Source organism: Heptranchias perlo, chromosome 38, assembly GCF_035084215.1.
Source record: "Heptranchias perlo isolate sHepPer1 chromosome 38, sHepPer1.hap1, whole genome shotgun sequence".
In the NCBI taxonomy this organism is placed as follows: domain Eukaryota; kingdom Metazoa; phylum Chordata; class Chondrichthyes; order Hexanchiformes; family Hexanchidae; genus Heptranchias; species Heptranchias perlo.
In genome coordinates, this window is record NC_090362.1 from 9,975,003 (window position 1) to 9,988,234 (window position 13,232).

Below are 13,232 nucleotides of genomic sequence, written 5' to 3' on the forward strand. Positions count from 1 at the left end.
CCTCTCCCATCAAACCCCCGAGGACACTGATCTCTCCCCGACCTCTCCCATCCACCCCCCGAGGACACTGATCTCTCCCCGACCTCTCCCATCTAGCCCCCGAGGACACTGATCTCTCCCCGACCTCTCCCATCTAGCCCCCGAGGACACTGATCTCTCCCCGATCTCTCCCATCAAACCCCCGAGGACACTGATCTCTCCCCGACCTCTCCCATCCACCCCCCGAGGACACTGATCTCTCCCCGACCTCTCCCATCCAGCCCCCGAGGACACTGATCTCTCCCCGACCTCTCCCATCAAACCCCCGAGGACACTGATCTCTCCCCGACCTCTCCCATCAAACCCCCGAGGACACTGATCTCTCCCCGACCTCTCCCATCAAACCCCCGAGGACACTGATCTCTCCCCGACCTCTCCCATCCAGCCCCCGAGAACACTGATCTCTCCCCGACCTCTCCCATCCACCCCCCGAGGACACTGATCTCTCCCCGACCTCTCCCATCCAGCCCCCGAGGACTCTGATCTCTGCCTGACCTCTCCTGTCCAGCCCCCGAGGACACTGATCGCTCCTTGGCTGCTTTCCACCCGACAGGCAGCCAACCTGTCAATCAGGCTGGCTGCTGGGTGTGAAACCCAAAAGTAAAATATTAATCATTCACTTAGATTGTGATCGGAACTTCTGACCCGCCAAATCTACTTCTGGGTTTCATGCCCGAAAATCCCCCCCCCACCCCCCGGCTCTCTTCCCAGCTCCAAGTCCCTGTGTAACTTTATATTCTGCTTTTATGCTGGCAAGCTAAAACATATGTTGAAAAGCTGATGTTGGCCTGAAAAGCTGGCCTGTATGAGTTGAATTGTAATTTAGTCTTATTTGGGTCTTTTGTCTGGAATTGAGATTATGAATGAAATATTAAATGGAGCCAAATGCTTATTCACCAGGCACAAAGTAGCAGGGAAAGGGGTGGAGTACTGTGATGATGTGTCTCTGCCCCTTTTTATTGCCCGGGGATTTCCTGGGGATCACTTGGGGGGATGCGGGGTGGGGGGGAGACTAGGGGTGGAGCACTTGTATTTACAGCAGGCATAAACATGGAGATAATACAAATGAAGTGAGTAATGCCTCCCATCTAATTTTCCTATCTTAATATCAGGCAGGTGCCTAAATGAAGTAAGCCTCGAAGAAGTGGGCTTTAGGTATTGCTCCCAGATTAGAGGATTTGAGGGGGACAGGCAGCAAAGAGATGGAGGGCCCAAAAAGGTAGGTGTAATCGTTTTTTTTTTAAAAGGTCCAGCAGAGGAGCTTTGTGGCTTGCGGCCTCTTGGCTGCAGATCTTGGACAGTAACCAAAAGGCTCCACAGCGAAAAAACATCACTTGGTGTACAGATATTTTGATGGCAAAAGAAACATTTTATGCAGGTACGGAATGGTGTTACATAGAATGTATAGCACAGAAACAGGCCATTCGGCCCAACAGGTCCATGCCAGTGTTTATGCTCCACACCAGCCTCCTCCCTCCCTATTTCATCTAACCCTATCAGCATATCCTTCTATTCCTTTCTCCCTCATGTGTTTATCTAGCTTCCCCTTAAATGCGTCTATGCTATTCACCTCAACTACTCCTTGTGGTAGCAAGTTCCACGTTCTTACCACTCTCTGGGTAAAGAAGCTTCTCCTGAATTCCCTATTGGATTTATTAGTGACTATCTTATATTTATGGTCCCTAGTTCTGGTCTCCACATCAAATGGAAACATCTTCTCTACATCTACCCTATCAAACCCCTTTCATAGTCTTAAAGACCTCTATCAGTCCACCCATCAGCCTTCTCTTTTCCAGAGAAAAGAGCCCCAGCCTGTTCAATCTTTCCTGATAGGTATAACCTCTCATTTCTGCTATCATCCTTGTAAATCTTTTTTGCAGCTTCTCTAGTGCTTTTTATAATATGGAGACCAGAACTGTTCACTATACTCCAAGTGTGATCTAACCAAGGTTCTATACAAGTTTCATGGATTGAAAATTGGTTTACAGACAGGAAACAGAGAGCAGGAATAAATGAATCTTTTTCGGGGTGACAGGCTAGTACTAGTGGAGTACCGCAGGGATCAACGCTTGGGCCCCAGCTAGTCACAATATATATCAATGATTTGGATGAGGGAACCAAATGTAATATTTCCAAGTTTGCTGACGACACAAAACTAGGTGGGATCGTGAGTTGTGAGGAGGATGTGAGGAGGATGCAAAGAGGCTTCAAGGTGATTTAGACAAGTTGACTGAGTGGGCAAATACATGGCAGACGCAGTATAGCGTGGATAAATGTGAAGTTATCCACTTCGGAAGAAAAAACAGAAAGGCAGAGTATTATTTAAATGGTGATAGATTGGAAAATGTTGATGTACAAAGGTACCTGGGTGTCCCTGTACACCAGTCACTGAAAGCAAATATGCAGGTGCAGCAAACAGTTAGGAAGGCAAATGGTATGTTGGCCTTCATTGCAAGAGGATTTGAGTACAGGAGCAAGGATGTCTTATTGCAATTATACAGGGCCTCGGTGAGACCACACCTGGAGTATTGTGTGCAGTTTTGGTCTCCTTACCTAAGAAAGGATATACTTGCCATAGAGGGAGTGCAGCGAAAGTTCACCAGACTGATTCCTGGGATGGCAGGACTGTCGTATGAGGAGAGATTGGGTCGACTAGGCCTGTATTCACTAAAGTTTAGAAGAATGAGAGGGGATCTCATTGCAAAATTCTGACAGAGCTAGACAGACTGGATGCAGGGAGGATGTTTCCCCTGGCTGGGGGGTCCAGAACGAGGGGTCACAGTCTCAGGACATTTAGTACTGAAATGAGGAGAAATTTCTTCACTCAGAGGGTGATGAACCTGTGGAATTCTCTATCACAGAAGGCTGTGGAGGCCAAGTCACTGAATATATTTAAAAAGGAGCTAGATAGATTTCTGACACAAAAGGCATCAAGGGGTATGGGGAGAGAGCGGGAATATGATATTGAGATAGAGGATCAGCCATTATCATATTGAATGGCGGAGCAGACTCGAAGAGCCGAATGGCCTACTCCTGCTCCTAGTTTCTATGTTTAACATAACTTCTCTGCTTTTCAATTCTATCCTTCTAGAAATGAACCCCAGTGCTTGGTTTGCTTTTTTATGGCCTCATTATCCTGTGTTGCTACTTTTAGTGATTTGTGTATCTGTACCCCCAGATCCCTCTGCTCCTCTACCCAATTTAGACACTTATTTTCCAAGGAGTATGTGGCCTCCTTGTTCTTCCTACCAAAATATACCACCTCACACTTATCTATATTGAAATTCATTTGCCAATTACACGTCCATTCTGCAAGTTCATTAATGTCTTCCTGTATTTTGTTGCAGCCCTCCTCAGTATTAACTATACCCTCAATTTGCTGTCGTCAGCATTGTACTTTCGATTCCCGAGTCCAAATCATTTATGCCTATTAATAAAGAAAAGCAAGCTGTAACATTTGCCAATCTGTCCCTTTGGCTTTTTATCCCTGACTTTTTAATCTTCTGTTCGCCCAGATTCTGTCTAAGGAGACATATTGCATGTATCACGCACATTTGTAATCAGTGACACTTACCTCTGCCGCAAGTAGCCGTACATTCTGTCATCCCAACCTGTTTCCAGTTGTATTCACGGAAATGCCGCGGTGGTTGCATGACTGGCACCTGATTGCCTGATTCACGTGGTGGGAATCTTCCAGGATGCCGAGTCTGGAAATTTGTATTCTCATAATCTGAATTTACTGCAAAGGAGTCTTCTGTCATATCCAACTGACCATTGAGTGGATCTCCTAGAAGCAAACAGCAAAATGAAAATATAGAAAAATGATTTATTAAGTTATCTGAATTTCAGTGAGAAATACATTTAATAAATCAGTGCTCCACAAAGATCCTTAACATATATTTTTTGGATACTAAAGAGTAAGTGCAGTTATTAGGAGGTACATAAAATTACATAGAATTTTAAAGCACAGAATCAGGTCATTTAGTGTTTATGCTCTACAAGAGCTTCCTCCCACCGTACTTCATCTAACCCTATCAACATATCCCTCTATTCCTTTCTCCCTCATGTACTTATCTAGCTTCCCCTCAAATGCATCTATGCTATTCGCCTTAACCACTCCATATGGTAGCAAGTTCCACATTCTCACCACTCTCTGAATAAAGAAGTTTGTCCTGAATTCCTTACTGGATTTATTAGTGACTACCTTATATTTATGGCCCTTAGTTTTGAACTCCCCCTCCAGTGGAAACATCTTCTCTATGTCTACCCTATCGAACTCCTTCATAATTTTAAAGGCCTCTATCAGGTCACCTCTCAGTTATCTGTTTTCTAGGGAAAAGAGCCCCAGCCTGTTCAGTTTTTCCTGACAGTTGTATTCTCTCAGTCTGGTACCATCCTTATAAGTCTTTTTTGCACTTTCTCCAGTGCTTCTATATCCTTTTTGTAATATGGAGACCAGAGCTGTGCACAGTACGCCAAGTGCGGTCTAACCAAGGTTCTATATAAGTTTAACATAACTTCTCTGCTTTTGAATTATATTCCTCTAGAAATGGACCCAATGCTTTGTTTGGACTTTTTATGGCTTTGTTAACCTTTGGTAGCCCTATCTAATATGGATCCAGTCAATGACTGCTACAATCCCTCTGTTACCTGTAGCTGATAAAAACCACTCTATTTTATTTTCTCAAGTTCCCCAATTTTTCTTCTCTTCCTGAAAGCAGTGACTCCTGTTAGGGTCTGATTGCATTGGTGCTGACAGTCTTCTGGTATCTTTCATATGCTCATTCTTCATTTAGGTGCCCAGGTGGTGATTATTGGCAGGCTATTTAACCACAGAGGCCACTGTAACCAAACCCAATTCAGTTCTCATTCGATGTCCAGACACATACATTTTCCAGCAGTTGTCAGGAAGAGCAATCAGTCTAATTTTTCCCCTCCTTATCTTAGTGGCACTGAGGTCAAATGTATTGCCCGTGCAGCTGCCACAGATAAAATCCGATAACACAGGATAAATCAGGAATCAAACCATGGATTTCCCTATTCTTTTTGGCTCAGTACCACACTGGGCAGTACATTCATCCACAAAGCCACTGATATTAATTTTTTTATACCAAGCAAACAAAACGATGATTAAAATATGACCATACACTGCAAAATGGCATTACAACTCTTGTGTTTGATGTAGCTGTCCCAAGAACAATGCTTTTTTGCTGCCTCTTCCATTTGCCCTGTGATGGCAACAATCCCCCTTTGAGAATTTAGGACTCAATTTTCTGAAACATTTTGTATATGGACATGGCCTTTTGGGGTCTGTAGATAATCCTTGTTTGCAAAGATGTTCAAAACATAAGGTTATGTAATCACAACAATACTGAGGGCCCAACTGGCCATTCTTCATGTGTAAACCTGGAGAGTGAATACCTGCAAGCTAGTCAGCAAATTATATGTGGGGCATCATAGCTGATTTTTCCTGTTCAAGCTTGCAGACATTTCATTGAGGCCAATTCTGCATTGCTGTTTTTTTCCCACATGAACCACCTAAGTCTAATTCCACTCTCCTCCTCATATTATACTCTTTAATATTCCTCTTCTTCAAGCAATTTTGTAAACTGGAGGCAACCTTGTGACATAGGTTGGAAATTGGTATTGAAGTAGCAGACAGAGAGTAGGGCTAAGGGGAGCGTACTCTGATTGGTGGGATGTAACAAGTGGTATTCCCCAGGGATCTGCACTGGGGCCTCAGCTTTTCACCAAAAATACCAATGACGGACGAAGGAATAGAAAGTTGTATATCCAAGTTTGCAGATGACACTAAGTTGGGAGGCACAGTAAGTTGTGTGGATAGCGGCAGGAAGTTACAAAAGAACATAGACAGATTAAGTGTTACATCGAATCTACAATACAGAAATAGGGCATTCACCAGCATTTATGCTCCACACGAGCCTCCTCCCATCCTACTTCATCTAACCCTATCAGCATTCCCCTCAATTCCTTTCTTCCCCCATGTGCTTATCTAGCTCCCCTTAAATGCATCAATGCTATTTCCCCAAACTGCTCCTTGTAGCGAGTTCCACATTCTTACCACTCTTTAGGTAAAGACATTTCTCCTGAATTCCCTATTGGATTTATTAGTGACTATCTTATATTTATGACTTCTAGTTTTGGACTCCCCCACAAGTGGAAACATTTTCTCGACGTCTACCCTATCAAACCCTTTCATTATCTTAAAGACCTCTATCAGGTCACCCCTTATCCACCTCTTTATTAGAGCAAAGAGCCCCAGCCTGTTCAGTCTTTCCTGATAAGGATATCCTCTCAGTTCTAGTATCATCCTTGTGAATCTTTTTTGCGCCCTCTCCAATGCCTCTTTATCCTTTCTATAATATGGAGACCAGAACTGTGCACAGTACTCCAAGTGTGGTCTGACCAAGGTTCTACACAAGTTTAACATAACTTCTCTGCTTTTCAATTCTATCTCTCTAGAAATGTACCCCAGTGCTTGGTTTGCCTTTTTGATGGCCTTATTAACCTGCGTCGCTACTTTTAGTGATTTGTGTATCTGTACTCCCAGATCCCTTTGCTCCTCTACCCCATTTAGTTTATTTTCCAAGCAATATATGGCTTCCTTATTCTTCCTACCAAAAAGTACCACATCACACCTATCTATATTGAAATTCATTTGCTAATTACACGCCCATTCTGCAAGTTTATTAATGTCTTCTTGCATTTTGACGCATTTTTCCTTTGTATTAACTACATCCCCAGTTTGGTGTCGTCCGCAAATTTTGAAATTGTACTTCTGGTTCCTGAGTCCAAAATGTTAATGTAAATTGTGAAAAACAATGGTCCCTATGGAACACCAATTCCCACCTGCTGCCAGTCTGAGTAGCTACCCTTATCCCCTACTCTCTGTTTTCTGTTTTGTAGCCAACTTGCTATCCATTCTGCTACCTGTCCCAACTCCACATGCTCTGATCTTAGGCACGAGTCTACAACGTGGCACCTTATCAAAGGCCTTTTGAAAATCCAAATATATTACATCCACTGCATTACCCTTGACTATTCTTTCTGTTACTTCTTCAAAGAATGCAATAAGGTTGGTCGAGCATGACTTTCCCTTCTGAAATCCGTGCTGACTATTCTTTATTATATTTTTGTTTTCTAGATGTTTTTCTATTACATCTTTGAGTAGAGGTTCCATTATCTTTATCACCGACATTAAGCTAACTGTCCTATAGTTCCCTGGATTTGTTCTATCTCCCTTTTTAAATATAGGAATAACATTAGCTTCCCCCCAGTCTTTTGGTACTATTCCCTTTTCTAATGAATTGTTACATACATGTAACAGTTCCTCTGTTATCTCTTCCCTAACTTCTTTTAATATGCGTGGATGCAATCCATCCAGGGGTTTTATCCTCTCTAAGTTTGATTAGTTTATCAATTAACCCCCCCCCCTTTCTATCTTAAATGTTTTTATATCTTTTTTGGTCTCTTCTTCTAATGCCATGCCCTCCTTGTCAGTCTCCATGGTAAATACTGAGGCAAAGTAACTATACAATATTTCTGCCCTTTCGCTGTCATTACCTGTGAGTTTATTTTGTGCATCCTTTAGTGGCCCTCTCCCTATCCTGATCTTTCTTCAGGAGTGAGTGGGCAAAACTGTGGCAGATAGAGTTCAATTTGGGGAAGTGTGAGGTCATCCACTTTGGATCCAAGAAAGACAAGTCGGAATATTTTCTTAATGGTGAGAAACTAGGAACTGTGGAGGAGCAAAGGGGTTTGGGTGTCCATGCACACAAATCATTAGGGGGCTGGAATACGAAGGGCAGGAAGTTATGTTTCAATCGTATGGAGCCTTGGTCAGACCCCATCTGGAGTACTGCGTTTAGTTCTGGACACCGCAGCCTCGATATTAACCCCCCCTCCCCATGACGGGCGGGAAGTGGTTGGGGGAGGGGGGTTTTTAAACCCTAAAAAACGCGAACCCAACCCGACGCGTACGCACCTGCCGCCTAATTTTTACTGCAATGGGTAGCGTGGCATGTGAGTGCCCTTTCTTGGAGATTGGGAGCCTGATTTAAATTTAACTGCTGCCGGCTGAGTTTACCAGGTCGCAGGAAACTTGGCAGCGAAATGGAGGTGGGAGCTGCCGGCTCTAGAAGAAAAGTGCCTTTTATAGCACTGCTGTGGGCCAAAAGGAGCAGGAGTGCTCCCCCCGGGCACCTCAACGAAGCCTTTGGCCTCCCTTCTGCCAATCGCGGACTCTCTCTAGACCCTGCTGCGATCGCCCACTCCTCCCCCCCCCCCCTTAAAAGCCCCGATGTGCAGTTTTCCCACCTCCCGATTGCCAGAGACCGTCTCCAAGGTCCCTGGCTGCGGTCTCCTACCAGCCTGTAAATTTGGCCAGTGCCAGCCAGGAAATGGAACAAAAAAATGATTATGAGATCCTGCCGTTAAATTCGGCAGGACCACCGCGTCCCTGCCCTCATCGGCTCTTCGGCCACTTTTGTCTCTCCTGCTCCCTCCCCCCCCCCCACAAATATCGGGGCCGCATCTCAGGGAAGATATATTTGCCTTGATGGGAGTACAGTGCAAATTCACCAGAATGATACTGGGGCTTAAAGGGTTAAGTTACAAGGCCAGGTTGCATCATCTTTGCGTGTATTCCCTTGAGTTTAGAAGGTCGAGGGGTGATCTAATTGAGGTGTTTAAGATGACAAAATTATTCCATGGGGTAGATAGAGAGAAAGTATTTCCTCTGGTGGAGGAATCCAGAACAAGGGGGAATAATCTTAAAATTCAAGCTAGGCCATTCAGGAGTGAAATCAGGAAGCACTTTTTCACAAAAAGGGGAGTGGAAATCTGGAACTCTCTCCCCAAAAGGCTGTGGATGCTGGAGGTCAATTGAAATTTTCAAGACTGAGAGCGATAGATTTTTGTCACGTAAGGGTAACAAAGGATATGGATCAAAGGTGGGTAAATGGAGTTAAGATACAGATTAACCATGATCTGACTGAATGGCGGAACAGGCTTGAGGAGCTGAATGGCCTCCTCCTGTTCCTATGTTCTTATATGGCAGAGAATTTCACATTCTAACCACCCTCTGTGACAAGACATTTTTTCTAACCTCCCTTAATTCTTTTTGTGATTATCTTAAACTGATGCCCTCTCATTACCAGCTCACCAACCAGTAGAAATAATCTATCGTTATTTGTCCTATCGTAACTCTTCGTAATCACTATTTATCCTACTGTAATTCTTTATAATCTTGAAGACTTCCATCAGGTCATCCCTTATCCTTCTCAGCTCTAGTAAATAAAGCCCTAGCTTCTCAAGTTTCTTTTCAATACAATAGCCCCTCACCCCTCGTAAAATTCTAGCGAAACTACACTGCATCTTTTTCATTGATTCTATATCCATTCTATAATGGGATGCCAAATTCTGTAGGCAATACTTCACCACAGCTTAATTAAGGTCTTGTGTAGGATCATTATTAAGTCCTTTCTTCTATATTCTATGCCTCTAGGTACAAAACTAAGAATTCTGTTTGCTTTTTTATGGCGTTTTCTATTTGGGCTTCCATGTTTCATAGCCTGTGTAACTGCACATGAAGGTCCCACTGATACTCGATTCCATTTAAAATCTTACCATTTATTATGCCTTTCCTTTCCCTTTCAGCTAATCCAACACAGATTGTCAATCAAACCTGGGGCATTATGGTTCTGTGGCACACCAGCGGGCAGCACTGAAGATTATAAAGGGTTAACTATTGAATCATGGAAGGACTGTCACACATTTAAATAGTAAATAGCTACACACTAATCAGACATTTAAATGAATGTCCTCGTAAGTCCATATTATAAACATTTGGAAATCAAGTGATGTCTCACCTTTTTTTAGTTCCAGTCAAAAAAATGTAATAACTCACTGACTCATACATGGCAAAATAGTAACAACTTTTGCACACGGGTAAAAGCCCTTCAGACAGCACACATTCTCCTGAGGTAGGTCAGGAAATGTTCCACATCTTGGTTCAATGGTATCACTCTCAACTCTGAGTCTGAGGATGCGGGTTCAAGCCTCACTACAGGATTTGAATACATAGGCTGGGAATTTCCCTGGAGCTGTTCCCCTCTGTTACCTGAAGTGAGGTGGAAACCTTGTTTATATCCGTAAGTAGGGTTTCTGCTGCAGGGTGGTTTCCAGCCATAACCTAGGCTGACACTTCAGTGCAGCACTGAAGGAGTGCTGCATTGTTGGTGGCCTTGTATAGCTGTATGGGTAGATGTAAAAGATCCCACAGCACTATTCAAAGAGCAGTGGAGTTTTCCTGGTGACCTGGCCAGCATTTATCCCTCAACAAACATCATCAAAACAGATGAACTGGTTACTTATCTCATTGCCGTTTGTGAGACTTTGCTGTGTGTAACTTGGCTGCTACATTTGCCTACATTATAACAGTGACTATACTTCAAAAATAATCCAGTGACTGTGTACAGCATTTTGGGACATCCTTAGGACACGAAAGGCACTATATAAATGTAAGTTCTTTCTTCTTTCATCTTACCTGGTCTGATGCTGGGAGGTAGCTGATGACTGACAACATTTGCTTTGGGAAGAATATACTCATATTGAATGCCGGGATTCGACTGCTGGTAGATCATCTGGAAAATAATGATGACGGCATGAGGTCACGTATGTCTGCTGTAAGCCATATCCCAACCTCATGCAACATGTACAGAGCAAAATAGTAACAGGTTTTCCACACTCTATGTAAGGGAATCAAGGGATATGGGGATTGGGCGGGAAAGTGGAGTTGAGGTAGAAGATGAGCCATGATCTTATTGAATGGCGGAGCAGGCTCGAGGAGCCATATGGCCTACTCCTGCTCTTATTTTTTATGTTCTTAACGTGAACTACTGCACAGAGTCTGTGATAAGCTTCAAGGCCAGGGCTCTTTTCTCTAGAAAAGATAAGCCTCAGGGCTGGCCTGATAGAGGTCTTTAAGATTATGAAAAGGTTTGAAAGGGTAGACGTTTAGAAGATGTTTCCACTTGCGGGGGAAACCAGAACCAGGGGCCATAAATATAAGATCGTCACTAATAAATCCAATAGGGAATTCAGGAGAAACTTCTTTACCCAGAGAGTGGTGAGAATGTGGAACTCGCTACCACAAGGAGTAGCTGAGGCGAATAGCATAGATGCATTTAGGGGAAGCTAGATAAACACAAGAGGGAGAAATGAATAGAAGGATATGCTGATAGGGTGAGATGAAGTAGGGATGGAGAAGGATCATGTGGAGCATAATCACCAGCATGGACCAGTTGGGCCGAAAGACCTGTTTCTGTGCTGTACATTCTATGTAATTCTATGTAAAGGAGCAGCTCTGGCTCTTTCTTGCTTGTTATGGAAATGCAATGAGTGATGATGTCTCCGATTCACAATATACTTAGTAGCTGCTTTACTGCCAATGGCTTATTTATTTCTGCTTCACAAAACCATACTAGATCAATACTGCAGGCTAGATTTCCGTCTCAGCTGGTATCACCGCAAGAAGTGTGGTGAGCTGTGACTTCGTCCTGTCTGATTCGCCCAGCACTGATCCCAGCAAATCTTCCAGTCAGCCTAATTAGAATATTCTGGACAGGCTCTGAGTGTTTTCTTCACCTCTAATGGAGAACTTGACCTTTTGGGGGTAGGAGTGTGCCGCTGCAGGATTTAAATGCTTGCAGCAGTGTAAAGGACCACGTATCATTACTAAATACTTTGTGTGAAAGCTGAAATTAAAATCTTCACAGAATGGCTGTGATTTACTGCACAGCACAGTCTTCTGAGGCTTTAGTGGAAGGAGGTGACAAAGACAGTAGAGGCTGAAATTCTGCTCCCAGTACAATGCAGACATGGGAACTTTGCATGGTGCAATTTGTTCCACCAGTGCACAGAGGGGATCTCCCTATGTTTTCCAAAGTCTCCTCATTAATGTTGGCCAGGTGTGCGTCCAGTGCTGAGAACAACAAAATTGGTGACAGGATTTTCTATGCAGAACTTTAAAAGTGCAGATGCAGCACCTTAAAGCTATGCCTGCACTTCCTATTCTGGCAATTATATCATGGCTGATCTGTACCTCAACTCTATTTACCTGTCTTTGCTCCATATTCCTTGATACCCCTACCTAATAAAAAGCTTTCGATCTCAGGTTCGAAAATTCCAATTGATGCAGTGCTTTTGGGGAGAGACTTCCAGATTTCAACTACCCTTTGCGTGAAAAAGTGCATCCTGATTTCACTCCTAAATAGCCTAGCTATTAATTTTAATCTTAATTTTAAGATTATGCCCCCTTGTTCTGGATTCCCCCATCAGAGGAAATAGTTTCTCTGTATCCACCCTATTGAATCCCTTTGTCATTTTAAAGATCTCATTTGGATCACGTCTCAACCTTCTAAACTCAAATGGAATACAAGCCAAGCTTATGCAACCTGTCCTCATAATTTAAACACTGGTATCATTCTGGTGAATCTGCTGTACCCCCTCCAAGACCAACGGGACATAAATTCAACAATGCTGTGCCCATTTTACGGGCACAACTATGATGAATTTAGCAGAGTGATGGCCCATGCCCGATTTGCGCGGAGGCTTGGGCCACCACCAAATTCATCAGGGCCCTTTTTTTTGGAGGTCCTTGTGCCCACCTGAAATGAGCACAGGCCTCATTTCAATATTGAATTGAGGCTCCTGTGGCAATTTCCTGGAAGTTTGTTAAGACTAGTTGGATTGTGCGCTGTGCAAGCTCTGACTAATTTTTCAAGCTCTACAATGGCCTAACCAGCGGTCCGTGGATTGTCCACAGTTGGTGGACCCCCGCCTCAGCCCTCTCTTCTCCTTCAAGAAGGAAACATTGAAGCTTACATGAAGGCAGACAGCAGAGGAACTGTGAAACAGTAAAATCAGAAGGCAGGTTTGCCTTCCTTTTTATGGTACTGCACCACACATAACCAGTCAGCTAACTACATCATAAAACCCTCAACTCAATCCTTCTATTAAAAGTTGTGAACTCCGATCCTCCACAATCCGTTTTTCCCATCTTGATGTGACATGGTAACAAGAAGCAAAAGAGGAAGAGGATGAACAAGGCCCCTCTGCTTTCAGGCCTGCCAACACTTCATTACACATGCTATCACTCATTTTCTCCCTGA

At 43.6% G+C, this 13,232-nt stretch overlaps 1 protein-coding gene across 1 annotated transcript in view; it reads right to left on the reverse strand.

Moving 5' to 3' along the window:
* Nucleotides 1-13,232, reverse strand: part of LOC137304580 (thrombospondin type-1 domain-containing protein 4-like) — a 99,543-nt gene that overhangs the window by 19,096 nt on the left and 67,215 nt on the right. The window contains exons 6-7 of the mRNA XM_067973226.1: nt 10,607-10,703; nt 3,614-3,826 (exon numbers count right to left, since the gene is read on the reverse strand). Coding sequence (XP_067829327.1) covers nt 3,614-3,826; nt 10,607-10,703 — 310 coding nt within the window. The remainder of the gene's footprint in view (nt 1-3,613; nt 3,827-10,606; nt 10,704-13,232) is intronic.